Genomic DNA, 27,699 nt, shown 5'->3' on the forward strand with positions numbered 1-27,699 from the left:
GCAGTGGTTAGAGGCCCTGGCACACCCATTCTCTCTGCTTCTTTCTCATTCTCTCTCAAATAAGTAAATATTTTTTTTTTTAAAAAAAAGAAGTATTAGGAGGGCTGGAGAGATGGCTCAGCAGCTAAGGAGTTTGCCGGTAAAGCCTAAAGACCTAGGTTCCCAGGTTCTTTTTCTTTATTTTTTCTTTCTTTCTCTCTTTTTTCTTTCTTTCTTTCTTTCTTTCTTTTTTTTTTTTTTTTTTTTTTTTTGAGGTAGGGTCTCACTCTAGCCCAGGCTGACCTGAAATTTACTACGTAGTCTCAGGGTGGCCTCCAACTCACAGTGATACTCCTACCTCTGGCTCCTGAGTGCTGGGATTAAAGGCATGCACCACTACAACCGGCTTAGAACCCAGATTCTATTTCCCAGGACCCACATAAGCCAGATGCACAAGGGTGTGCATGTGTCTAGAGTTCATTTGCAGTGGCTGGAGGCCCTGGCACACCCATTTTCTATGTGCCTCTTTCTTGCCCAATATAAATAAATAAATAATTTTTTTAAAAAGGTGCCAGTATGGTGGTACACACCTCTATTCTCAGCACTCAGGAAGGCAGAGGTAGGAGGATTGCCCTGAGTTTGAGGCCACCCTGAGACTACATGGTGAATTCCAGGTCAGCCTGAGCTAGCATAAGACCCTATCTGGGGAAAAAAAAAAAAAACCACAGGAAAAGAACTGGGGACATGGCTGGGAGGTAGAGCCCCCAACCCCAAGAAAACCCAATGAGGGAGGGGTCATGGCTGGGAGTTACAGTCCCACCTAGAATCCCCAGGGAAGAAGGGGCGTGGCTAGAAGGTAGAATGCCTTTTAGAATGCACAAGGTCCTGGGTGCTTTCCTCAGCACCATCAAAAATACTTAAACCCAGGCATGGTGGTGCATGCCTTTAATACCAGCATGCAGGAGGCAGAGGTAGATGAATCAACATGAGTTTGAGACTACCCTGAGACCACATAGTGAATTCCAAGTCAGCCTGAGCTAGAGTGAAGCCCTACCTTGAAAAACCAAAATACTTTAAATCCTTCTCTGGTGTTGGTCACCTGAGGGTTCCATTTTGGTTCATCCCAGAACTCAGCATCTACATGTGGAAATAGTACAGCAACTTGTGATGTGGACTCTTGGCCACTCAAGGTCCCCTCTAGGCAGCTAGGTGATATGGTATCTATGTTCCAAGAGCCCAGGGACCCTGGGACCAGATGGGCCACATCAGAACATGTACCTGGCACAGGAGCAAACAGCTTCAGGATGTGTCTGGAGTTCGTATGTGTCTGGAGTTCATTTGCAGTGGCTAGACGCTCTGGTGTGTCCATTCTCTCTCTATCTGCCTTTCTCTTTCCATCTTTCTTTCAAATAAATGAATAAAATAATTAAAAAAAAACTGACTGACTTTAAAATCTAGCCCCTCTCCTCAATTTACACATGAGAATCACTGGCTTCTCCTTCCATTTATGGAAGCAGCAGGAGCTCCCAGACCACCCTAGGTAATAGAAGCTGTGGCTCCCTCACATCCTGGACCATCAATGCCAAGGTAACCCGTGGCTACATGTCATCTCAGGGGCTGTATGGCCTGAACCCAGACCTAGAAGGACATGTCTTTCTTTTCTGAGATGTCCCCAGTCTTCCAGAAAAACCATCCCTGGGGCACAGGATAGTGCCAGAACTGGACATGGGCCTTCTCATCAGTCAGGGAAGCCAGCACAGTAGACAGGCTTTTCATCTCAGCACTTAGGAAGCTGAGGCAGGAGAATGGCAAGTTGGAAGTCTGCCTGAGCTACAGTGAGAGTTTGTCTCAAAAAAAAGAAACAAACAAACAAAAAAAAAACAAAAAGCATGGCTGGAAAGATGGCTTAGCAGTTAAAGCACTTGCCTGTGAAGCCTAAGGATGTTCGACTCTCCAGATCCCACGTTAGCCAGACACACAAAGGTGAGGCAAGCACAAGGTTGCACATGCCCACCAAGCATCTGGAGTTCCATGTCAGTGGCTGAAGCCCTGGTGCACCAATTCTCTCTGTATGTGTCTCTATCTCTCTGTCTCTCTAAAAAATTAAAAATAAAAAACAAACTGCCAGACATGGTGGTACACACTTTTAATCCCAGCACTCAGGAGACAGAGGTAGGAAGATTGCTGGGAGTTCAAAGCTACCCTGAGACTACATAGTGAATTCTAGGTCAGACTGGGCTACAAGGAGACCCTACCTTAAAAAAACCAACCAACCAACCAACCAACAAACAGGGGATGGAGAGATCCCTTAGTGCTTAAGGTGCTTGCTTGTGAAGCCTAAAGATCTAGCTTCGACTCCCCAGAACCCAGGTAAGCCAGATGCACAGGGTGACACATGCATCTGGAGTTTGTCTACACTAGCTAGAAACCCTAATGTGTTCATTATCTAAAATTAATTAATTAACAAATAAAAATAAAATATTCTTTTTAAAGTGAGGGGATGGTCAGGCGAGGTGGTGCACGCCTTTAATCCCAGCACTTAGGAGGCAGATTTAGGAAGATCACTGTAAGTTTGAGGCCAGCCTGAGACTACATAGTGAATTTCAGGTCAGCCTGGGCCAAAGCAAAACCCTACCTCTACAACCCCCCCCAAAAAAAGAGGGGGTGGCCAGGCATGGTGGTCCACACCTTTAATCCCAGCCACTTGCAAGGCAGAGGTAGGAGGATCTCTGTGAATTCAAGGCCACCCTGAGACTACATAGTGAATTCCAGGTCAGCCTAAGCTAGAGTGAGACCTTACCTCAAAAAAATAAACAAAGTGAGGGGGTTCTGTGGGTGTGGTCACCACTTGCCTTGCCCAGAGTCCCCATGGAGGGAACATTCAAAAAACCAGGTCCCTTCAGCACCTTGTAGCTGCCCCTCACACCCAAGGGTCCAGCCCAACCAGGGCACAGTAGGCTGGGCAGGAAATTGAGACTCAGGAAGTTCCCAGCAAGGGAAGCTGAGGCCCTGGGGCATGGGGAAACCTGCAGTATGGGTGGCATTGGGGTGAATGGCTGGGCCAGCAAAGGGAAAGGACTTCTGGAAAGCTGAGCAGAAACAGGTTGAAAATGAGAAAGGGGGACTTGGAGACACACTCCAGGCAGGGAGCCCAGTGAGTACAAATGTCCTGGGATTTCAGGGTGAGCATGCTGGGGGGGGGGGTAACTAAAGAGAGAAGGCCACCCCAAGGTGGAAAAGGAGGAGTTCAAGGTGAGCTTATGGCCTCAGGAGAGCTTGGGCCTCAAGGTGTCTCACTTGAGTGAGACCATGTGGGAGCAACATGGGCCCTAGAAGAGGGACAGGATCCCTAATCCAGGCAGCATTCCAGATTGACACCCAATGACATCTGGACAGATGGGAGGGCTTCCAGGCACAAGTGCAACCTCTTAGAGCAGATGAGACTCAGAGACAAGGTCTGCCAGGCTTCAGCCTACCCCACACTCTGCCTCACATACAGAGCTGAGCAGTCTTCCATCACAATGTCCCCATCTTCAGGCCTGTACTCAAGCCTTGAGTTCATACCCCAGACAGTTCCAAAAGGCATCGCTGTTGTCCCCAGCTCATGTCACCTGCCTGTTTCCCATGACAGCAGCATGCATCCTATGGTGGACTTGTTAACTCACCCTGAGGGGTGCTGTCCAACCACTACCCAGGGGGGAATCCTGTGGGTACAAAGCCCAAGGCCGCCCCAGCTCTATTACCTCAGCCCCTGCTTTTGCACCTCCTAACATCTTGCCACTGTCTTGCCCACCCCCAGGAAAGGAAAGGCCAGAGTCCCTGCCACCCATGATACCTAGAAGACATTTGTTCTTTAAGAGTAAGACCACTCCTAGGGCCCTTGTTGGGGTCTGGGCAGAGGTGTCCACTCCAAGGACAGGCTAACAGAGAACAGGTGGGAGAAGCTCCCAGAGTTACCTCTGCCACATAACTGTGTCTCCCACATGTGGGTTTCTGGTACAAGAAGGCCATGGTCCTGTCCAAATCTGGGGTTAGAGACCTTACTGCAAAGACCCTTATCACAGCAGTGAGAGGAAGGCAGCTGCCAGGGATGCCAAGGCCACTCAGGATCTCACTTGGCCTCCACACTGCTGTCTCCTCATGGCTTCTTCCCATGCCAATGTCACCTCTTCTGTCAGCCTTCTCCCTAGAACCACTTCTGCCTTGCTTCCAGAATCTTCCCTGCTAAGCTCCCAGGTGCCTCCCTCATTCCAACTATCACTCGGTCCCTTCCCCATACCTCTTCTACAGGCCCTGCCAGAAGGGTACATGATTCAAAGTGGATGTCACAGCTAGAACACTACGAGTAGCCACATCATGAGGTCCCTGGTGTGGCTGGCCATCTGGTAGTCCTGCAGCCCCTGAGTACCTTGTCACCTTCACCTGGCCTCCTCACCACCTCCACTCACCTTTTCTCAAGCTTTTCCTAAAACACAAGATTGACCCAAGGCCTCTCCCCATTCCATCCACACAACATCAGGATCTCCACCAACTACCTAACTGGAGCCTCTGGACCTGGAACCCTTTGGCATTTTGTTCTATCACCACCAGACCCTTGCATTCCCTGATGACCTGCCTACAGCAGGGCTGGGAGTGTCCCTCAGTCCCCCTGAAAAGCCCTCCCCTCTCCTAGTTACTCCTGGCCACCCTCTCTCGGGAGACCAACTAAGCAAGTGACAGTCCTATGGTTGCTGACATACTGACAGGGTAAGCCCCATCCATAGCACCTCTTAGGGAAATTGAGGTAGATATCAGTTAAGTGTTTGCCTTGTTACACGGCAGGAATCAATATTATCACATCCATCTACTTATCAATACTGACCCTATCCACATCTGAACCATGCATGCACTGGAGTGCAGCTCACTGGTAGAGCATTTGGGGTAGTGTGAGTAAGGAACTGAGTTGGATTTTTAACTTTTTTTTTTTGGTTTTCGAGGTAGGGTCTTACTCTGGTTCTGGCTGACCTGGAATTCACTATGTAGTCTCAGAGTGGCCTCGAACTCACGGTAATCCTCCTACCTCTGCCTCCCGAGTGCTGGAATTAAAGGCATGCGCCACCATGCCCAGCCTGAGTTGGATTTTAAATATATATATTTTTTATTTTGGAGTTTTTCCAGGTAGGGTCTCACTCTAATCCAGGCTGACCTGGAATTTACTATGTAGTTTCAAGGTGGTCTTGAACTCTTGACGATCCTCCTGCCTCTGCTGCCAGCGTACTGGGATTAAAGGCATGTGCCAACATACCTGGCTATTTATTTATTTACTTGAGAGAAAATGGTAAAGAGAGAGGGAGAGGAAAAATGGGTGCACCAGGGCCTCCAGCCACTGCAAACGAACTCCAGACGTATGCACCACCTTGTACATCTGTCTTAGGTAGGTCCTGGGGAATCAAACCTGGATCTTTTGGCTTTGCAGGCAAGTGCCTTAACCACTAAACCATCTCTCCAGTCCCCAGGTTGTTTTTTGTGCTTTGCAGTGCCAGGGATGGAACCCAGGGACCTTCAAAAAAAAAGCTATGTGTATACTCTACGGCAAGCCATGCCCCCAGCCCCTCACTGAAGGTTCCAGGAGGAGCTCTACCATGGAGCCACACACCCAGCTTATTTTTTTATTTGAGATAGGGTCTTATTAAGTTGTCTAGGCTGTCTTTGAATTTGCTCTATAACCCCAAGGCAAGCCTCAAACTTGTGATCTCCCTCCCTCAGCTTCCCAAGTAACTGAGATGAAAGATCTATTCCATCAGGCCCTCTAAAACCCTATGCTTGATCCCTAGTAATGAAAAATAAAGTCTCCCATCAATATTTATCTCCAGGAAATTAAAAATTCCACATGAAGCTTCATATGGTATCTCAAGGGACCACAAGAAGCCAAGACAACCTTGGAGAGAACAAAGTTGGCAGCTCCCACTTCCCCACCCCAGAATGCACTGCAAAGCTACAGTTATCAAAGCAGCATGGTACTGGCATGCAGAAGATGTATGACCAGCCCAGGTGATGCATGTCCTTCATCCATCCCAGTACTTGTTAGGGGGGATCAAGGCAGGAAGACTGTCACAAATGAGACCAGCCTAGAGTAGAGAGTGAGACAGTATCTCAATACAAAAAAGAAGTTGCACAGACCAACATAATAGTCCAGAAACAAGCCCTCCCGTAAATGATCAAATAACTGTTGACATTTGTGCCAAGAACTTTGATGGGGAAGGACAGCCTTTTCAACAAAGAGCCCTGGGAAAATTAGATTTCCATATGCAAAGGAATGAATTTGGATGGCTCCCGACTTCATGTACAAAAATAAGCTGCAATTGGATCAAGGGCCTGAAAGATGCCGAACCCGAAACATATAACTATAACTTCGTAACTATAACAAAAACCATAAAACAAAATCTACAAATCCAAAAATACAGATCCCAAAAAACGATAAAGAAGAGAGGAAAAACCTTCCCAGTGCTGGGCTTGGCACAGATTCTTGGATCTGACACCAAATGCAAGGCAACGAAAGGAAAAAATACATAAATTGGACTTTGTCAAAATTAAAAACATTTGTGTATCAAAAAGCCCCGTCTATGGGGTGAGGGAGAAGGCATGTTCCCACGGGAGAGAAAATGTTTGCAATCACGTCGCTGATAAGGAATTAGCATGTGGGTGCATAGAGAGTCCATTCAACTTAGAGGTCTGGGAGGGCACTGGTAAGTACGTCTGCAGAGACACTGCAGTGATAGCCACCAGACCCCCAACATGTTCAACACACAAGGTCTGCAGTCCAGGGAGGGCCAAGCAATACCACAGGCACCACCTCATGCCCTGGCTGATCAACAATGAGAGAAAGCTTAGCAGTTTAAGCCTAAGGACCCAGGTTTGATTCCCCAGTAACCACGTAAACTAGATGGCACAAGGTGGCATATATGTCTAGAGTTCATTTGTAGTGGCTGGAGGCCCTGGCACACCCATTCTCTTTCTCTCTGCATGAAAATAAATAGTTGGTTTTTTTTTTCCCCCAAGGCAGGGACTCAATTCTAGCCTAGGCTGACCTGTAATTCACTTTGCAGTCTTAGGGTGGCCTTACAATATATTTTTAAAATTTTATTTATTTTATTTTATTTGAGAGTGACACAGAGAGAAAGAGGCAGAGAGAGAGAGAGAGAGAGAGAGGGAGGGAGAGAGAGGGAGGGAGGGAGGGAGGGAGAGGGAGAGAATGGGTGCACCAGGGCTTCTAGCCACTGCAAACGAACTCCAGATGCGTGCGCCCCCTTGTGCAATGTGGGTCCTGGGGAATCGAGCCTCAAACTGGGGTCCTTAGGCTTCACAGGCAAGCGCTTAACCACTAAGCCATCTCTCCAGCACACAATACATATTTTTTAAGTGAATAAATAAGCCAGGTGTGGTAGCACATGCCTTTAATCCCAGAACTCCAGAGGCTGAGGAGGATGATCACAGTGAGTTCTAGGCCAGCCTGGTCTACAGTAAGATTATGCCTCAAAAAAAAAAAAAAAAAAAGAAAAAAACAGGGCCGAAGAGATGGCTTAGCGGTTAAAGCACTTGCCTGCAAAGCTAAAGGACCTTAGTTTAATTCTGCAGGACCCATGTAAGCCAGATGCACAAGATAGTGCATGCGTCTGGAGTTCGTTTGCAGTGGCTGGAAGCCCTAATGTGTCCATTCTCTCTCTCTCCCCCTCCTTCCCTCTCTCAAATAAATAAATTATAAAAAATAAAAAAATTTAAAAAGCATTTAAAAAAATAAAACCTACAGTCATAGTGGAGAAGAGTTTGATAGATGCTTTACACAGCCAGGTGCCATGGAAAGGCTTGTGATCAAGTACTCAGGAGGCTGAGGCAAGATTGCCATGAATTCCAGGCCAGCCTGGGCTATCAAGATGTTTCAAAAAGTGCCAGAAAACTTTCAGTGCCAGGGATGGGATACCTCCAGTGAGTTGTTGGTCAGGGAGGTCCCTGATGCCCCCAAAACATTATTAGGCCATTGCCAAGGCCCTTTGTTTCCCACCAGGAATCAATGGTAAGACCCTATTGCTGAAGACTCCATATACTTGGGCTGCAAGGCCACTCAGAAATCCTGCTGCAACTGAGCTGATAACCTCCTCCATGTAAACCAGTGGATAGAAAGCTGGAAGAAGCCATTCTACATGTAGTTCAATGGGAGAAAGGGATACCACCAGTGAAGATACTCAACAGTGGACACTGCAAGCCTTATAATTGACCATTCAAGCCAAATGAGCCAACGGGTGCAATAGTGGCACATCTGTCATGGTAGAAACCAACTGCCTTCCAATTGGACTGGAGGCACACTCCATGGGAGGGAATACATCTCTGATACTGAAAACTTAAAACAGGGGTAGTCATGAGCCCTAGGTGTATAATGTCTGCTGTTGTTTGGCCAAATGTATATACTATGCTTATCAAACTGCCCAGTAAGCACTTCTCTTAATGTTCACACCCTTATATTAATGCTACTCTCACTTTGGGTAGAGAATCTTCTCATTTCAGATGGCAGTGACTTTGGGACGACTCAGAAGGTATCATGGTGCTGGAAAGAAGTGACTAGAGTACCAAGTAACATCTCGATCACACCTTCCAAGGCTCAGGGTCTAATGCAGAAGAGGTAGCAGAAAGAATATAAGAGCCAAAGGAAGGGCAGGACTCCTTACAATGTGCTCTCTCCAGACACAAAATGGCCTCGATATCCATGACCTCATAGTGCCTGACACTTCCTACACAAGCCCATCATAAGAGGAGGGAAAGATCATGACATCAAAATAAAAGAGAGACTTATTGAGATGGGGAGGGGATATGATGGAGAATGGAATTTCAAAGGGGAAAAGGGGGGAGGGAGGAGATTACCATAGAATATTTCTTTTTTTTTTAATTTATTCATTTGAGAGCGACAGACACAGAGAGAAAGACAGATAGAGAGAGAGAGAGAAAATGGGGCGCCAGGGCTTCCAGCCTCTGCAAACGAACTCCAGACGCGTGCGCCCCCTTGTGCATCTGGCTAACGTGGGACCTGGGGAACCGAGCCTCGAACCAGGGTCCTTAGGCTTCACAGGCAAGCGCTTAACCACTAAGCCATCTCTCCAGCCCACCATGGAATATTTCTTATAATCATGGAAAATGTTTTAAAAAATTGAGAAAAAATAAAATAAGATTTAAAAAAAAGATGTTTCGGGCTGGAGAGATGGCTTAGCGGTTAAGCGCTTGCCTGTGAAGCCTAAGGACCCTGGTTCGAGGCTCGGTTCCCCAGGTCCCACGTTAGCCAGATGCACAAGGGGGCGCACGCGTCTGGAGTTCGTTTGCAGAGGCTGGAAGCCCTGGCGCCCCATTTTCTCTCTCTCTCTCTATCTGTCTTTCTCTCTGTGTCTGTCGCTCTCAAATGAATAAATAAATAAATTTAAAAAAAAAAAAGATGTTTCAAAAAGGCAAAACAAAGGAGCTAGGTGTAGTGGTACATGCCTGTCAGTCCTGCTCATGGGAGGCTGGGGCAGGAGACTCAAGAATTCAAGGCCAGCCTGGCTACATGGCCAGTTTGAGGCCAGTCTAGGCTACAAGGTCTTGTCTCAACAAATACAAACAAAAAGTTCAAACACGGGCTGGAGAGATGGCTTAGTGGTTAAAGGTATGCTTGCAAAGCCTAATGGTCTGGTCTCAATTCCCCATTACACACATAAAGCCAGATGCACTGAGTGGCATATGTATCTGGAATTCATTTGCAGTGGCAGCAGGCCCTGGTGCACCCATAATCTCTTGTCTGCCTCTTTCTGTCTGTCAAATACACACACACACACACACACACACACACACACACACACACTCTCCAGCTAAACCATTTTTTAAAAAGCCAAGGGAAAGCCAGACATAGTGGCACATGCCTTTAATCCCAGCACTTGGAAGGCAGAGGTAGGAGGATCACAGGATCACAGTGTGTTTGAGGCCACCCTGAGACTACAGAGTGAATTCCAGGTCAGCATGGGCTAGTGAGACCATACCTCAAAAAACAAACAACAAAAAAATGTTAAGGGGAGCTAGGCATGGTGGCACATGCCTTTAATCCCAACACTTGCATTCGGGGAGGTAGAGGTTGGAGGATCATTGTAAATTCGAGGCCAGCCTGAGACTACATAATGAATTCCAGATCAACCTTGACTAGTGTGAGACCCTACCTCAAAAAAAAAAAAGTCAAGGAGAAGTTGGGCGTGGTGGTGCACATCTTTAATCTCAGCACTTGGAAGGAGGATCACCAAGAGTTCAAGACTACCCTGAGTCTACACAGTGAATTCCAGATCAGCCTGGGCTAGCGAGACCCTACCTTTGAAAAATCAAAACAATAGCAACAAAAAAGAAAAAAGTCAAGGGGGCTAGAAAGATGCCTGAGCAGTTAAGATGCTTGCTTGCAAAGCCAAAGGACTCAGACTCGATTCTCCAGGGCCCACGTAAGCCAGATGCCCCTGGTGGGGCATGGATCTGAAATTCATTTACAGCAGCAGGAGAACCTTGGTGTGCCCATTTGTTCTCTCTCTTACCCTCTACCTCTTTCTCTCTCTCAAATAAATAAAAATAAACAACTTTAAAAGTCAAGGGCTAGGCTTAGCAGTTAGGGCACTTGCCTGCAAAGCCTACTGACCTGGTTCCCCAGTATCCACATAAAGCCAGATGCACAGAAGCACATGCATCTGGAGTTTGTTTGCAGCGGTTGGAGGCTCTGGTGTGCCCATTCTTTCTCTCTTTCTCTGTCTCTCTTTATCTCTCTCTGCTTGCAGATAAATTTTTTAAAAAAATTAACTTGAAACAAAAATATAAAACAATTAATGAAATAAATCTTTTCAATCAAATAAAACCAAATAGATGACCTGGTCTTCTGTCATATGCCAGGCATGAGGAGGAACAGGATACAGTCCCACCCTCGTAGTTGTGCTGAGCAAACACCTATGGCCACCCTGGGGGAAGTGGGCTTCCCTTCCCTTTCACTAGCCCCAGGCCAGACCCATGGCCTCACAACTCTGCCCATAGGACAACTCTGCCAGAAGGCTCTGTTTACCTCCTGCCTTTCTAGAGAGGTGGAGTCACTTGGCTGGCACTGACAGAGGTGGCATTCAAGCTGCAGTGAATAATGCATGCTGGGGAAGCAGGGAGCACAGGGGCTCTTGAGTACAAGGAGGTCCTGGCACGGGGCATGGGTTGGGCCACCAAAAGGGGGTTCATATCTGTTTGTAGAATGTAGCCAGGTGGCAGATGCTTGGGGGCAAGGACCTATGTTGCAGGTTCATAAGTCACCTAGGGCAGTGTATTCATTCTGTGATGATTTAATAAGCCATGCCTGCCACCAGCCTGGGAGGTCAGCCAGGGAAGCAGGATGCTTATGGGGACCAACCAGCAGGCAGACAGAGACCGTCTTTCAGGTCACTAAAGAAAGACTCAACGTGAACACAGCTGAAGACTCATTTCAGTGGGCTCCATGGAGGCTCCCATGACAGCCACCAGAAGAAGGAGGATGGTGGCTCAGCTTGTCTATGAGCCCATCTTCCAGAGTCCCCACGGGATGGGAAGCCTACAAAGTCAGTCCTGAGTACCCTGCTGGGACCAAGCTGACATCTCCTCCCAGGAATTTCTGGGCAAGTGACCAGCTGCACGCATGCCCCTTGTGGTCCACAGGTGAGTAAATTTGGATATAGATGGTATAGTTTTGAAAAAGTCACAGTGTAGGGTAGGTGTGCATGCTGGGGCCAGAGCTTTACCCAAGCACCCTAAGAAAAAATGAGGGCTGGGGCTCAGTGGGAAGAATGCTTGCCTAGCCTGCACAAAGCCCTTGGTTCCACCACATGAGCTGGCATGGTGGCATGTACCTGCCATCCAACACTCAAGAGGTGGAGGCAGAAAGATCAGGAGTTCTAGGCCAGCCTCAGCTACATGAGCCCTTGCCTAAAACAAAACAACAAGAAAAATAAAAACAGGGGCTGGAGAGGTAGTTGAGCAGTTAAGGGGCTTGTCTACAAAGGCAAAGGACCCAGGATCGATTCCCTAGGATCCACTTAAGCCAGATGTACAAAGTGGCACATATGTCTTCAGTTTGTTTGCAGTGGCTGAAGGCCCTTGCATACCCATTCTTTCTCTCTGTTTCTCTCTCTCTCTTTCAAATAAATAAAAATTTAAAAATAATAAAAATTTTAAAAGGACACACATAGGGCCAGGCATGGTGGTACATGCTTATGACCCTAGCAGTCAGGAGGGTGAGGCTGCAGGATGGTGAGTTCAAATCATGCTGGGACACAGAATGAGGCTCTACCCCACTCCCATATAATGAAGTCTTGAAGTCTCTGGGCTTCTAAAGTAAGATCCCTCAATGTGAACACAGTTAGTGCAAACCTGCTTGTCACACCTCTCAGGGAGCTGTACTCATGATCCTGTTATGCCAGCTCCTGGTCATGCTGGGTCCAGCACCACCACCTCTCCCAGGGTGCCCTGGATCACCCTCCCCACCCCCAGGCCTTCCTGCTCCTAGCCTCATCCCTCTCAGGCCTGTCCCCAGTGGTGGACAGAGGAATCTTTGCTGTTACTGCCCCACTCAAAACCTTTCCAGAGCCGGGCATGGTGGCGCACACCTTTAATCCCAGCACTCGGGAGGCAGAGGTAGGAGAATCGCTGGGAGTTCGAGGCCACCCTGAGACTACATAGTGAATTCCAGGTCAGCCTGGGCTACAGCAAGACCCTATCTAAAGAAAGAAAGAAAGAAAGAAAGAAAGAAGGGAGGGAGGGAGGGAGGGAGGGAGGGAGGGAGGGAGGGAGGGAAAAAAACCTTTCTAGAGCCAGACTGGCGCACCTTACAAGGAAGCCCCATGCTCCATCCTCACACTCGCTTCACACTCACTCCTGTCCCCAGGCTCCAAATGTCACTTCTCTCTCAGGGGCCAGCCTAACTGAAGCAGTGATTATGGCAGGATAGCCTCATGGGGGACCTTGGGGCTTCTCACATTCTCCCTCAGTGAGCTCTAGAGCAAGGCAGGTGCCTGTCCTGTCCCACTACAAACCCACTGGACCAGTCAGAGCTGAGAGAAAACAACTCCACACCTCCAGCTCCACAGTCCTGAGTAATAGGTGAATGTGCCCTAATGGAGAATAGTACCCAGGCCACATGTAGGATACAGGGATTCCTGACTCAGCAAAGAGTAGATTCCAGAATGACCTCAAGAGGCCAGGGCCTACACCTTCCACCTTCTGCTGAGTATACACTAAACATATGACAAACAGTGCTCCTGCCAAACACATGCTGCCTGCCTTCCAAGTACACCAGTGTGCCTGCTGCATATACTCTGAGTACCTGATGAGGACACAGAGCATATTTACTCAGTGTACTCTGAGCCTGCTGAACACACTGCATATTTTCTGAGTGCTCGCTGAGTACACACCATGCCCCTGCTGCACATCTGCTGAATGCCATGTTGGCAGCATGCTTACCCTAGTAAGCAGGTGTCACAGAACTATGCATCTGGCCATTCCTGCACTCCTCTAAGTCTCACCAGGCTCCAAGGGGACACAGGGCCCTGTGACAGACCCCAGAACGGACATCCTAGGGTTAACCTGAGGAGCTGGTACTCACCCTCCATGGGACCCCACCTACAGAGCACTCTGCACCATCTTCCTGAGCCTGGCTGAGAATGCCAAGGACAGACCTGGCCACACTTTATTTCCTCTTGGCAAATACTAAATATTGACTCTTGGTGCCCTTGGCCTTTGAGGCACATGGTGGCTTCCTTATTTGTGCACCTGAACCCTCATCCAACCAAGGACCCCATGGCCACACCTGCCTAGTCCACACTGATCCAGACCACACAGACATGGAGGCAAGAAGGGGGAGAGACATTCCTAGACACAAGTAGGAAGCAGCCACCATCCTGCCAGTCCCACCCACACTGCAGCCTGTGGGACCCCCAATATCCAATCACTGCCACCAAGTGCCCAAGCCCTCCTCCCATGTGGTGACCCTGAAACCTCTGCCAACTGTGAGCTCAGAGACCCATGGATGGGACATTCCCAGGGAGTGCCCTAGAGAGCTTCACATTCATGCATATATAGGGAAAGACACAAGAACTGTTGGGTCTTGCACATAAATATCACTCTAGACTGAGCATATGATGGAGCCAAGTGGCCCACTTTAAAAAACCAGGGTCCCTGGAGCCAGACAAAGGTCAGTATGTGTTTTCTCACACATTATGAACCATATGAACCCTGTCTTCACTTGGGCATCAGGCTCCTTCTTGTAGGCTCCTGCCAGTCCACTGTGCACAGAAGGGCATGGCAAGGCCAGCTGCCACTGCCACCACTCCATGCAGACCCCAGTCCCTCAGGCTGCCTTCCCTCTTCAGCCTTTTGTGGCTCCTTATCACCACCAGCCCAGCTCCCTCCCAGCCATTCTCCTCATGCAGCCATTTCCTCTGCACATGGGTCTAGACACCTGGCATGCCCTGCCCTAGCCTGACCAGATGGCATGATACAAGAGAAAACACTCTGGCGTCCAGGTCAGTCCAGCCTGGTTTACCTTACTCTATGCCCCTGGCTCTTGGGCCTCAGTTTCCCCCATTACTGATAAGGACACCACAGGTGGCCTGGCACTGCGCCTGGACATCCTGCAGTCAGGGCCCTCTATCCACACTTCATAACCATAGGAGGGGCTGGCAGGATGGCCATCGTAGCTTCCCAGTTGTAGCCCCACTGACACTCAGGGCATGACCATAGGCTGTGGGGTGTCACTCTATGCACCTGAAAATAATTATTTACTGAGACACAACTGTGGTCTCCACCCACCATGTGTCAGGAGCACCACCATTTCCAGTCATGACTATCAAAACGGTCTCTAAATGTTGCCAAATGCCCCTGCAGTGAGGCACAGCCTTGGGTGAGCATCCCCTGCTTTTACACTGAATGGCTGGGTGGGGGGGTCTTTTTCTTTCTTTTCTTTTTTTTTTTAAGGTACAGTCTCACTCTAGGCCAGGCTGACATGTATTTACTATGTAATCTCAGGGTGGCCTCAAATTCACGGTGATCCTCCTACTTCTGCCTCCTGAGAGCTGGGATTAAAGGGTGCACCACTACGCCAGTTTGGTGGGTGTTTTCTTTCTGAGTTAGGGCTCTGCTACACTGCTAACGCTGTCTTGGAACTTGTCATTTTCCTGCCTCAGCCTCCCAAGTGCTGGGCCTAGCTCTGACTAGTGGTTGTCAGACAGGGTCTCACTCTGTAGCCCCAGCTGGCAATCCTGCCATTTCCACCTCCTGAGTGTTGAGATTACAGGTGTATACCATCATGCCCAGACTACAGTTTTTTGTGTGTGTTCATGTGGAGGCCAGAGGCCACTTTGATGTCATCCTCACCTTTTTCTAGACAGGTCTCTCATTAGCCTGGAACTCACTAATTAGGTTAGGCTACCTGGAGAGCAAGCCCCAGGGATCCTCCTGTCTCCACTCTTTCAGAGCTGAGATTATAGACCCACCACCATGCCAGACATTCACTCGAGGTCTGGGGATCAAGCTCAGTGAGACATCTCCCCAGGCCCTGAGTGATAGTTTTAATGCTTTCTCAACATGCTGCCAGATCTTGTCTCTCCCAGGCCCACATACCTCACTGAGAACTCAGGTTGCCACCCCACACCTGCAGAACTGTGGGGCTCCCAGGCCATTCAGAGGCATCCAAAAGTGGAACAATGCCTGCTTCCCTGTCCTCCCTCCCACACTCCTGAACCCAGGGGTGTCTATCTTCCTGGTGACTATGCTCAGCCCATCTCAACATGCAGGACAGACTCATCACCCTGATGCCAGCAAGGACCTATGGTCATTGTCACTAAAACAGAACTCTAGCGATGAGGGTGGGGCTCAATGGCAGAGCACCAACCTGGCAGGCATGGGGCCCAGGCTCCATCCCCAGTGTTTCCTGAACACAACTGTGGCCCTGGTTCCATCTCCAAGGCTGCTCACAGGAGCATTCAGCAGTTATCTGTGGGTTGCCTGAATGCTGGAATCCTCCTGTCCATGGTCATCCACAGGACTAACCCAGAGAAACTTGTATGCAGGCCATGGACAACATGGTGTTCAACCTGGCCTAGACTCAATGAACAATGCCTTTGTGGGTATAAGAGGTGTGGCCACAAAGCTCCAGGCCATGGTGCTCAAAGCCGTCACCAGCCAAGTCTGTAACAGTGAACGACTGACTGAAAGTTACAGACCCAAGGCCTTGGATCCCAGAAGGGACATAGACTGGGCTTGGAAACTAAGTCAAACCAAAAAGAAACTACCTTGCCAAACAAGAGAAGGTTCCAGTTCATTTTGCTTTCATGTCTTTTCTACTTTGATTTTTGTTTGTTTTCTTCCCTAGAGCATGAGGCCTTATATGCGGGTAAGTGTCCCCCCTCTGCGCAACACCCCTAGCCCCTCACTGAGGATTCTAGGCAGGTGCAACTGCTAAGCAACACCTCAGCCCCTGTTTGCTTTGAGAAGGATCTGACTTTGAACCCTAGTCTCCAGCAATACTCCAGCCTCTCCCTCCAATGTACTTGGGATTGTAGGAGTGCACCACTGTGCTGGGCATCTAGGTTTTTATCGCCTCCTCACTTTGGACATGTCTGCATACCTCTTCCTGTGAGTATGCAACTAGGGTCTTACTCTCCCCATATGTAAGATGGGCAAGGCTCTTGCTTGCTGACTAGGAATGGGCACTAAGCATCTGGGGTGACATGAAATATATGCTATGTTGAGAGGGGAGCCAGGTTCCTCAAAATTAGAAGGTTGGTCCCCTCCCTCTTGTCTGAGAAGCCTCCTGTTGCGCCATCCCAGCCCCCACCGTGGGGACACAACTGAAAGTCCTCACTGCATCCTTGGCCACTCTGGCTAAGACCTGTTGGTCACCTCTGAACCATGAAGAGGCCCCTCTGTTCCAGTCCCATGGCTACCCTGTCCCTGTCCTATTCACTGTCACCCTAAGATCTGTGCACAGTAAGGACCCCAAGGTCCCTGAGTGGTTGAATGAAGACCTATGAGAAGTTATAAATGCCAGCCAAGCTGCAGGAACTTTGGGAGTAGGAACAGGGCTGTCACAGGCTGCTTGCTACAAGGTGCTAATGCCATCATGCATGTCCTGGGTTGGTGAGAGTGTCTGTGGCTGCTGTCAAAAGTGACCATCAGGGAGCTGGAAGGATGGCTTAGCAGTTAAGGCATTTGCCTGCAAAGCCAAAGAACGCAGATTCTATTCCCCAGGACCCACATTAGCCAAATGCACAAGGGGGCACAAATGTCTAGAGTTCATTTGCCTCAAAATTAATTAATTAATTAATTAAGCAGCCACAGTGGTGCACACCTTTAATCCCAGCACCCAGGAGACAGAGGTAGGAGGACCCTGAGACTAATAGTGAATTTCAGGTCAGCATGGACTATAGTGAGACCCTACCTTGAAAAACAAAACAAAACAATATATTTTAAAACTTGGGCTGAGCCACTCATAGTAGCGCACGCCTTTAATCCCAACACTTGGGAGGCAGAGGTAGGAGGATCGCCATTACTTCAAGGCCAGCCTAAGCCTACATAGCAAGTTCCAGGTCAGCCTGAGCTAGAATGAGATCCTACCTAAGGGCGGTGGGGGGGGGGGGGGCTTGGGCTGGAGAAATGGCTTAGCGATTAAGGCACTTGCCTGAGAAGTCTAAGGACCCAGGTTTGACTCCCCAGAACCCACGTAAGCCAGATGCACAAGATGGAGCATGCATCTGGAGTTTGTTTGCAGTGGCTAGATGCTCTGACACATCCAACCTCCCCCCCCCCCGCCTCTCTCTCTCTCTCGGAAATAAATAAAAATAAATTAAAAGTGAGCATTAGCCAGGCATGGTAGCACACACCTTTAATCCCAGCACTTAGGAGGCAAGAGTAGAGTGAGACTCTGTGGGGGCTGGAGAGATGGCTTAGCAGCTAAGGCATTTGCCTGCAAAGCCTAAGGGCTCAGGTTTCATTTCCCAATACCCATGTAAGCCAGATGCACAAGGTGGCACATGTATCTGGACTTCATATCTCTCTATCAAATAAATAAATAATTTTTTAAAAATTAAAAAAAAAGGACTGAGGAGATGACTCCAGGATTAAAGATGTTTGTTTGCAAAATCTGCTAGTCAAGGTTCAATTCCCCAACACCCACATTAAGGCAGACACAAAAAGTGTAAGAGGTGTCTGATGTTTATCTGCAGCAACAGAGGCCCTGGAAATAAATTTCAAAAGCCAGGTATGGTGGCACACAACTTTAATGTGAGCATTTGGGAAGCTGAGGTAGTAGGACTGCTGTTGAGTTCAAGGCCAACCTGGGGTTACAGAGCAGCTTGGGATAGCATGAAATCCTTCCTTGAAACAACACCCTCCCCCCAAAATTTATTTATTTATTTATTTTTATTTTATTTTATTTTTGGTTTTTTAAGGTAGGGTCTCCCTCTAGCCCAGGCTGACCTGGAATTCACTATGTATTCTCAGGGTGGCCTTGAACTCATGGTGATCCTACCTCTGCCTCTCAAGTGCTGAGATTAAAGGCACCATGCCAGGTTCTCCCACCCCAAATTTTTTAATTAAAAAAATGACATACGGGGTTGGGAAAATGGCTTAGCGGTTAAGGTGTTTGCCTGCAAAGCCTAGAGACCCAAGTTCGATTCCCCAGGACCCACGTAAGCCAGCTACATAAGGGGGCACATGCGTCTGGAGTTTGTTTGCAGCAGATGACGTGCCCATTCTCTCTCTAGAATATTTAAGTGTGGGTGTGTGGGTGTGTCTCACACACACACACACACACACACAAACAGGGGCTGGAGAGATGGCTTAATGGTTAAGACACTTGCTTGTGAAGCCTAAGTACCCAGGTTCAAGTCCCCAGAACCCACTTTAGCCAGATGCACATGGTGGTGCATGAGTCTGGAGTTTGTTTGCAGTGGCTAGAGGCCATAGAACACCCATATTCTTCTTCCCTCTCTCAAATAAATAAAATACCTTTTTAAAAGGCACAGGTGCTGGGCGTAGTGGCACATACCTTTAATCCCAGCAGTTTGGAGGCAGAGGTAGGTGGATTGTTGTGAGTTCAAAGCCACCTTGAGACTACAGACTTCCAGGTCAGCCTGGGCTAGAGTGAACCCCTACCTTGAAAAACACAGCAAAACAAAAAAAGGCACAGGTGTAAAGTAACAGAACCTGGGGAAATAGCTTCATGGATAAAGCACTTGCACAAATGTGAGAGACTAAATTGATATTCCCAGAACCCATAAAAATTGCAGCTGGGCTGGGAGTGTTGGTCACGTCTTTAAATCCCAGCACTCAGGAGGCAGAGGTAGAAGGATCATGGTTAGTTCAAAGCCACCCTGAGACTACACAGTGAATTCCAGGTCAGCCTGGACTAGAATGAGACCCTACCTCAAAAAAAAAAAAAAAAAGGCTGGGGAGATGGCTTAGTGGTTAAGGTGCTTGCCTGCAAAGCTAAACCTCGGTTCAATTCCCCAGGACCCACATAAGCCAGATGCACAAGATGGTGCATGCATCTGGAGTTCATTTGCAGGGTGCTGGAAGCCCTGGTGCACCCATTCTCTTTTGCTGTCTCTTTTATTCTGCCTCTTTCCCTCTCTCAAATAAATAAATAAAAATAAAATATTTAAAAATAAAATAAAATTCTAGCTGGGTGTAGCTGTACATCTGTAACCTTAGCAGTCAGGAGGTACAAAAAGGAACTCCCTAGGGTAAGCAGCCTAGATTAATTGAATTGGTGAGCTGTCTAAGATAGAGTGACCATGAAAGACATCAGATATCAACTTCCAACCTCTATACACACCCTGCACATGTGTTCATATGCATACCCACATATATGCACACCATAACCACACCAAAAGAAAAAAGTAAAATGACAGATACTGGTGTTCTCACCATCCAGGAGGCCAGATGTATGCAATTAAGGTGTGACAGTGCCATGTGCCTACTCCAGGTAGGCCCTAGCTTGTGGCTCTGTCCTTCCAATCTTTATGTTTCCACCTGAATGTCCCAATGTAGCCCTTGACACCTGCTCTTTTTAAATTTGTTTGTCTGTTTGTTTGTTTTTTCAAGGTAGGGTCTCACTCTAGTCTGAGCTGACCTGGAATTCACTATGTAGTCTCAGGGTGGCCTTGAACTCTCAGCTATCTTCTTCTTCTGCCTCCCAAGTGCTGAGATTAAAGGTGTGTGCTAACATGCCCGGCTTTATTTTTAGGGGTTTTTTTTTGGGGGGGGAGGTGGAGGATCTCACTGTGTAGCTCAGGCTGGCTTTGAACTTGTGGCAATCCTCCTGCCTTAGCTTCCTCATTGCTGGGATGATTGGACTGCACTACCACGACTGGCCACCTCCTCTTTTTATAAGGACAGCAGCCATTTGATTGTGAGCCACCATAAATCTATGTAATCTTGCAGACCCCACCATAAATACCTACAAGACCTCTAGCCAGGGAAGGTCCCATTCTCGGGTTCCAGGGTCCTGAATACACAGATGGCTTGCAGAGGCATCCGCCACTATGCAGTGTGACCACCCACACTCAGAGGGATTTCTGAAAACTGGGAGAGTGATGAAACTCCTCCTGGAGACCCGTGGGCACTGAGGCCACAGATGGCAGCTGACAGTGCCAGCAGAGCCAGAAAAGGAGCCAGCACCGGGATCAGACCCTGCCAGGACAGTCTCCCTGCCTGGCATCCTGTGTCCTGCTGGGCTGTGCCTACAGCCTGGTAGCCCATGTTGCCTCAGCCTGGCTAAAGCCACCACCATCACAGGTGAGGACCCTCAACCCTAAGCTACTGTTCCTGCTGGGCCAGGGTCTTGCTGTGTGGTCTAGGCCAGCTGTAAACTCCTGGGATCAAGCAATCCTCCTGCCTACAGAGTATCTGGGACTGTGGCTATGTGCCACTGAGCATGGGTGACTGGGGACTTTTTCTGGCCTGAGGTATACAGGATCAGTCACAAAAGGAGCACTGTCTTTACCTCCTTCCCCTCTTACCTCCCACCCTCTCCACCAACATGGCTATGCAGCTCTGCTGCCTAAAGCCATGGACTGGCTGGGTCATCTCCTTGCTCAAGCCATCATTCCTACACATGTATGCCCTGCAAGGCTGCCTGCTCCACACCCCAGCTCTCTCAGCCCCAGCCACCTTCTTACAGTAGGGGATCAGGGCAGGTGGTGCAAGCAACCCACTGCAATAGCCCTTAGGTAGAAAAGTTCAGCCACCATTCAGAACAGCAGAGGCACGAGGCAGTGAGCGCAAATGCTGCTGGATCATGAGCATGAAAAGTGGGGCTGGAGAGATGGCTTAGCAGTTAAGGCACTTGCCTGCAAAGCTAAAGGACCTAGGTTCGATTCCCCAGGACCCACGTAAGCCAGATACACAAGGGGGCACGTGCATATGGAATTCATTTGCAGAGACTGGAGGCCCTAGTGCATCCATTTTCTCTCTCTCTCTGTCTCAAATAAATAAATAAATAAAATTGTTAAAAGAAAAACGTTAAATTTGCGTTATTATTTTCTTAAAAATTGTATTTATTGGGCTGGAGGGATGGCTTGGCACTTAAGGCACCTGCTTGCGAAGCCTGAGGACGCAGGTTTGATTCCCCAGGACCTACGTAAGCCAGATGCACAAGGTGGTGCATGCTTCTGGAGTTCGTCTGCAGTGGCTGGAGGCCCTGGCATGCCCATTCTCTCTGTCTGCCTCTCTTCTCTCTATTTACAAATAAATAAATATAAAAAATTATACTGGAGCCAGGCATGGTGGTGCAAGCCTTTAATCCCAGCACTTGGGAGGCAGAGGTAGGAGAATCAATGCAAGGTTGAGGCCAGCCTAAGACTACATAGTGAATTCCAGGTCAACAAGGGATAAAGCAAGATCTTACTATGAGAAACAACAAAAAAAATTATATTGGGTTGGAGAGATTGTTCAGTGGTTAAGGCCCTTGCCTGCAAAGCCTAAGGACCCATGTTCAACTCTCTAGATCCTACATAAGCCAGACACACAAAAGGTGAGGCAAATACAGGGTCACAATGCCCACTAGGTAGTGCAAATATCTGGAGTTCAATTTCAGTGGCTGTAGCCCTGGCATGCCAATTCTCTCTCTAAGATTATATGTATATATATTTATTAAGCTGGGCATAGTGGCACTTGCCTTTAGTCCCAGGACTTGGGAGGCAGAGGTAGGAGGATCGCTGTGAGTTTGAGGCCAGCCTGAGACTACACAGTGAATTCCAGGTCAACCTGCATAGATCAAGACCCTACCTCGATAAACCAAAACAAACAAACAAAAAGAACTTCTCAACAATAACCACTGTGAGCCCCACAAGAGAAACAAGACTTCCAATCAAATGCCAGCCACAAAACCCTGTGCTTTTTTTTCACATTGCAAGCATTTGATACCAACTGCATGCAGGTACACATTATATGCTGGAAGCAAGAAGCATAGAACTCCTGCCTGCATTGCCTTGATCTGTGGGAGGCATACTTTCTTTATTCACTCACTCACTCATCCATTCATTCACCAGCCATGTCTCTCTACATGTTGCAGAACACAGAACACACTAAGTATACTGGGAGCAGGGCCTGGTCGACAGTGAACCCACCATCAATACGTGCCCAACAAATGCACAAGGCAATACATGTGTCCTCCTCTATGAGGTCGCAATCTCAGCAAGATCAGCAACTACCTGTAAAATCACCTGCCCTGGAAATTCCACCTGAAACTCAGAAGCTGTGCAAACCTTTCCTGGGCTGGTCAGACAGCTGGTGGGATTTGCATGCAAAGAGTCCATGTTTGCAGCCCCACTCCATCCACATCATCCCCAAGATTCCTGCCCCACTCCATCCACATCATCCCCAAGATTCCAGGTTCCAAGATGAAGATCCCATGCTTCATGAACATCCTCCTCTTCCCCCTGCCCACCCCTTGCAAAGCTCCTTGACCACCTAGGAAAGTCTGGCTCAACACATTTGACACTGGACATTGGAGCAAACAGGCCTTATTACTGGGCCACAGAACACAGGCCCAGAAAAGTCAGGGTTGGGGCCACAGCCCACTGCAGTCAGGAGCCTGGCCCACCCTGCACACAAATGTGTCAAGCCACTTGAGGTGAAATGATCCCCCTAGCCTGGGTCTGTGGCCAGCTGTCTCCTGTCACCCATGGAAGAATAACATCTGGTCCCCATCACAGGGGCTGCAGGGGGAAGGGGCAGCTATCCCCATGCCAGGTTCCAGGACACAACCCAACTTGCCATCCTGACCCTTATCATCACCGCAGGAGAGGTAACACTAGTGTCTGAGAGGAAAGACAAATGTCCTGCTTCATTCTTCAAATGGGGACATCTGTCCCTACCTCAACACCCAAGGAAAGCACAGGAGATGACAATAGAGACACACACCTGCCCCTAAGGTAACAATACAGGAACCACATGTCTGCTTAAGCCAACAATGAGCAGGGCCACCTGTACCCTCCAACCAGCATTGATGGGGCCACCTGACCCCTTCAGCCAACAAAGATGGGGGACACATGTCCCCTTCAACCAGTAATGATGGGGGACACCTGTCCCTTGCTGCCAGAAAAGGTGGGGGACACCTGTCCCCTGCAGCCAGCAATGATAGGAGACACCTGTCCTCTGCAGTCACAAAGCTGGGGATGCCTTGTCCCCTCCAGCCAGCAATGATGGGAGACACCTGTCCCTCCAGCCAGCAATATTGGGACACCTGTCCTCTTAAGCCAGAAATAATGGGGGACACTTGTCACCTCCAGCCAGCAATGATAGGGAACACCTGTCCCCGACAGCCAACAATGATGGGGGACACCTGTCCCCTCAGGTAACAATTATGGGGACACCTGTCTCCTGAGGTAGCAATGATGAGGCCCACCTGTCCTCTCGAGCCAGCAATGATGGGGGTCACACGTCCTCTCAGGTAGCACTGATAGAGACACCTGCCACGGCCGCAGCCCCGCCCCCGCCCTCTCCTCCCCTCACCCGCGCCCTCACCCGCGCCGCCCGCGTCAGGCTCAGGTCCTTCATGACCTCCTCGAAGGCCGCTGTTTCCTCCGCCTGCTTCTGGTTGTGCAGTGCGATCTTCTCGCTGAATTTCCGCGGATTGTTCGAAGTCGCCATCTTCTCACCGCCGCCGCCTCCTCCTCCTCCTCCTCCTCCTCTTCGGCCCCCTCCCACTCGCCCTCGCCACTGCGCACGCGCCTTCTGAGCCCACGAGCGAGTAGCGGTGCGCAGGCGTGAGAGCGGCGCACGCGCATAGGAACGACGCGCGACCCGTAGGCGACTACGCATGCACACGCCTGGAAACTGAGCTGGGAACTAGCGGGAGAGGTAGTTTCTCTGCGCAGGCGCACTGAGCCTCGCCCGGCCCGCTGGACAGCAGCCGCCTGCTTGTTGGTCCAGGAAGGTCCACGAGTGGCTGGAGACCCCAAAGGGAACACAGCTGGACCCTCTCCCTGCTAGTTCACGAAAGTGGCACAAGGCATGCCTCTAGCCTAAGCCTGGGCTCCCACCTGTCCCTGTGAAACCCGTTCAAGTTGTTGGACACTCATTCAAGACTTCCATTCTTTACTCAAGATATGGCTGTGTTTCGGTGGGTAGAACTCTTGCCTAGCATGTGTGAGGGCCTGGGTTCCATTCTAGCACTGCAAAGATCGAGTGTGTTGGTGCACAGCACTTGTGAGATGGTGACAGGAAAATCCAGAATTGAAGATCATCTTGGGCTCCTTAACTGAGTGCCAGGCCAACCTGGGTTATGTGAGACCCTGTTTTAGGGGGGAAGAAAAAAATCCATATGAAAGGCACACAAACGTATTTCATTTGGTATGTCTTGTATAGGTTCCATTGCTTTATTTCTCTTGTACATACAAGTTCTTTTGTTGTTTTTGTTTTCTTAGACGTGGTCTCACTATGTAACCCAATCTGGCCTCAAACTCATAGCAATCCTTCTGCCTTAGCCTCCTTGAGTGTTGTGATGACAGGCAGGCACCACTGTACCACCTAAATTTTTGTTTGTTTATTGAAATGGTCTTACTATGCAACTCAGGCTGGCCTGGAATTCATGGGGTCCTCCTGCCTCAGACTCCTGAGTGCTGGGATGCCAGTCGTGCATCAACACAGCAGTGACCACTGTCACAGACTTCTAATTTTTACCCAATAAGCACTCCCCCACCACTACCCTTTTTGGTACTGACTGTCCTTCCAGTAATAGTCTGCAGTGTGGAAAGGACTGCCCTCCCTACTCCTCATAAATACTCATAAATGGAAGGCTTGGCTAATCCTCACAGACCATTGTCCTCTGTCACGATTGGGTCAGGCCAAACATGTAATGCAAATCTTGGACTTTTGTTTGAATATGAGAAAGAGAAGATCTCTTTATCTTTAAACAGTTGGTTTCAAGAAGGGTTGGTTTCAAGGCTAATACAATCCCTGTGCCAGGCATGGTACCTCGAGCCTGTCTACACAGCACGCGGGAGTGCCACAAGTCTGAGGCTAGCCTGGGATACACATAGCTAGATCCTGTTTCAAAAAAATAAAACCATGGGCTGGAGAAATGGCTTAGTGATTAAGCCTGCAAAGCCAAAGGATACTGGTTCAAGTCTCCAGAACCCACATAAGCCAAATCCACAAGGGGGTGCATATGTCTGGAGTTCATTTGCAGTGCCTGGAGGCCCTAGCATGCTCATTCTCTCTCTCAAATAAGTAAATAAATAAGTAAAATATATTTAAAAGTAAACAATAATAAAACTAAGGGCTGGAGAGATGGCTTAGTGGTTAAAGCACCTACCTACAAGCCAAAGACCAGGTTTGATTCCCCAGTACCCACATAAAGACAGATGCACAAGGTGGCCCATACATCTGGAGTTCATTCACAATGGCTAGAGGCCTTGGTGCACCCATGCTCTCTCTCTCATATGCATCTCTGTCTCTCTCTGTCAAATAAATAAAATATTTAATTTTTTTTGGTTTATTTATTTGAGAGCGACAGAGAAAGAGGGGGAGAAAGAGAGAGAAAGAGAGAGAATGGGTGTGCCAGGGCTTCCAGCCACTGCAACCGAACTCCAGACGCGTGTGCCCCCTTGTGCATCTGGCTAACGTGGGTCCTGGGGAATTGAGCCTCAAACCGAGGTCCTTAGGCTTCACAGGCAAACGCTTAACTGCTAAGCCATCTCTCTAGCCCTAAAATATTTAAAAATAATAAAACCAAGTTTGCAGTACCAGAGATCTTGCCAAAAGGTAGCAGAATACTTTGTCAGAGCTCTGAGACCCAGCTGTGCCCCTACCATAATGGTTAATCCCAACTGTCAACTTGACAGGATTTTAAATCAATGTGGAAACAAATCTCTGGCCATGTTTGTGAGGGAGATCCAAGCATCAATGCAAAATACACAGTTCTTGGGCTAGAAGTTTATCTTAGTGATTAAGGCACTTGCCTGTGAAGCCTAAGAACCCGTGTTCAACTCCCCAGATCCCACATAAGCCAGACACAAGGTGACAAGGTGGTACACATGTCTGGAGTTCGATTGCAGTGGCTGGAGGTCCTGGCATGTCATTTCTCTCACTTGCTGGCTCTCGCTCGTAAAAAAAAAAAAAAAAAAAAAAAAAAAAAAAAAAAAACATAAAAAAAGGCCCAGCGTGGTGGTGCATGCCTTTAATCCCAGCACTTGGGAGGCATAGGTAGGAGGATCACCATGAGTTCGAGGCCACCCTGAGACTCTATAGTGAATTCCAGGTCAGCCTGAGCCAGAGTGAGACCCTACCTTGAAAAAACAAAAAAAAGGGGCTGGAGAGATGGCTTAGCGGTTAAGCGCTTGCCTGTGAAGCCTAAGGACCCCGGTTCGAGGCTCGGTTCCCCAGGTCCCACGTTAGCCAGATGCACAAGGGGGCGCATGCGTCTGGAGTTCGTTTACAGTGGCTGGAAGCCCTGGCGCGCCCATTCTCTCTCTCTCCCTCCATCTGTCTTTCTCTCTGTGTCTGTCGCTCTCAAATAAATAAATTAAAAAAAAAATGAACAAAACAAAAAAAGAAAAATAAAATAAAATGCAAAGACACAGCTCTCAACTCAAAGGAGATAAGAGGTAATTTATATTGGGGCCACATATGAGTGACCATGGCCCAGGAACACAGATTTAGGTTAACATAATTCCATGTTCCAACATGTTAACAATTTCATGAAGGTTTTGTAGTTACAGAAGAGAAGAAAGTCATAAATCAAGGCAATTTCAAATATATTGGCCCACCATCAGGTAGGCGGGTTAGAGCAAAGTGAGAAAATCTCCACCATAGGCTTCAGATGCTATCTGCTGACATTCTCAGCCCCTGGTAGCCTGTCAGTACATTTTGAAAAGATCACACCTGCTTATCTGATAGTCACCAGGATGTTAGCTCAGACACAGAAGTAGACAATAAATGACTATTAAGGGGTTGTTGTAGTTAGCTTCATGTTGCTGGCAGAAAGCACCTGACCAAGAGCAGCTTGTAAAAAGAAAGGGTTTATTTTGGCTTACAGACTTGAGGGGAAGCTCTACAATGGCAGGAGAAATGATGACATGAGCAGAGGGTGGACATTACCTCCTGGCCAACATCAGGTGGACAACAGCAGCAGTAGAGTTTGCCAGACACTGGCAAGGGGAAGCTGGCTATAACACCCAT

General features: G+C 48.6%; 1 protein-coding gene across 8 annotated transcripts in view; it reads right to left on the minus strand.

The window, feature by feature from the left end:
- The window catches only part of Crtc1 (CREB regulated transcription coactivator 1), a 77,755-nt gene extending 53,565 nt beyond the window's left edge, over positions 1-24,190 (minus strand). For 7 of the 8 annotated variants that reach the window (XM_045150931.1, XM_045150915.1, XM_045150905.1 and 4 more), the window contains exon 1: positions 24,043-24,190. In XM_045150931.1, coding sequence (XP_045006866.1) covers positions 24,043-24,168 — 126 coding nt within the window. In that variant the 5' untranslated portion in view covers positions 24,169-24,190. The remainder of the gene's footprint in view (positions 1-24,042) is intronic. The other variant, XM_045150935.1, reaches the window with a different exon arrangement.
- Between the last annotated feature and the right edge of the window lie 3,509 nt (positions 24,191-27,699).

This window comes from Jaculus jaculus, chromosome 1 (genome assembly GCF_020740685.1).
Source record: "Jaculus jaculus isolate mJacJac1 chromosome 1, mJacJac1.mat.Y.cur, whole genome shotgun sequence".
Lineage (NCBI taxonomy): Eukaryota > Metazoa > Chordata > Mammalia > Rodentia > Dipodidae > Jaculus > Jaculus jaculus.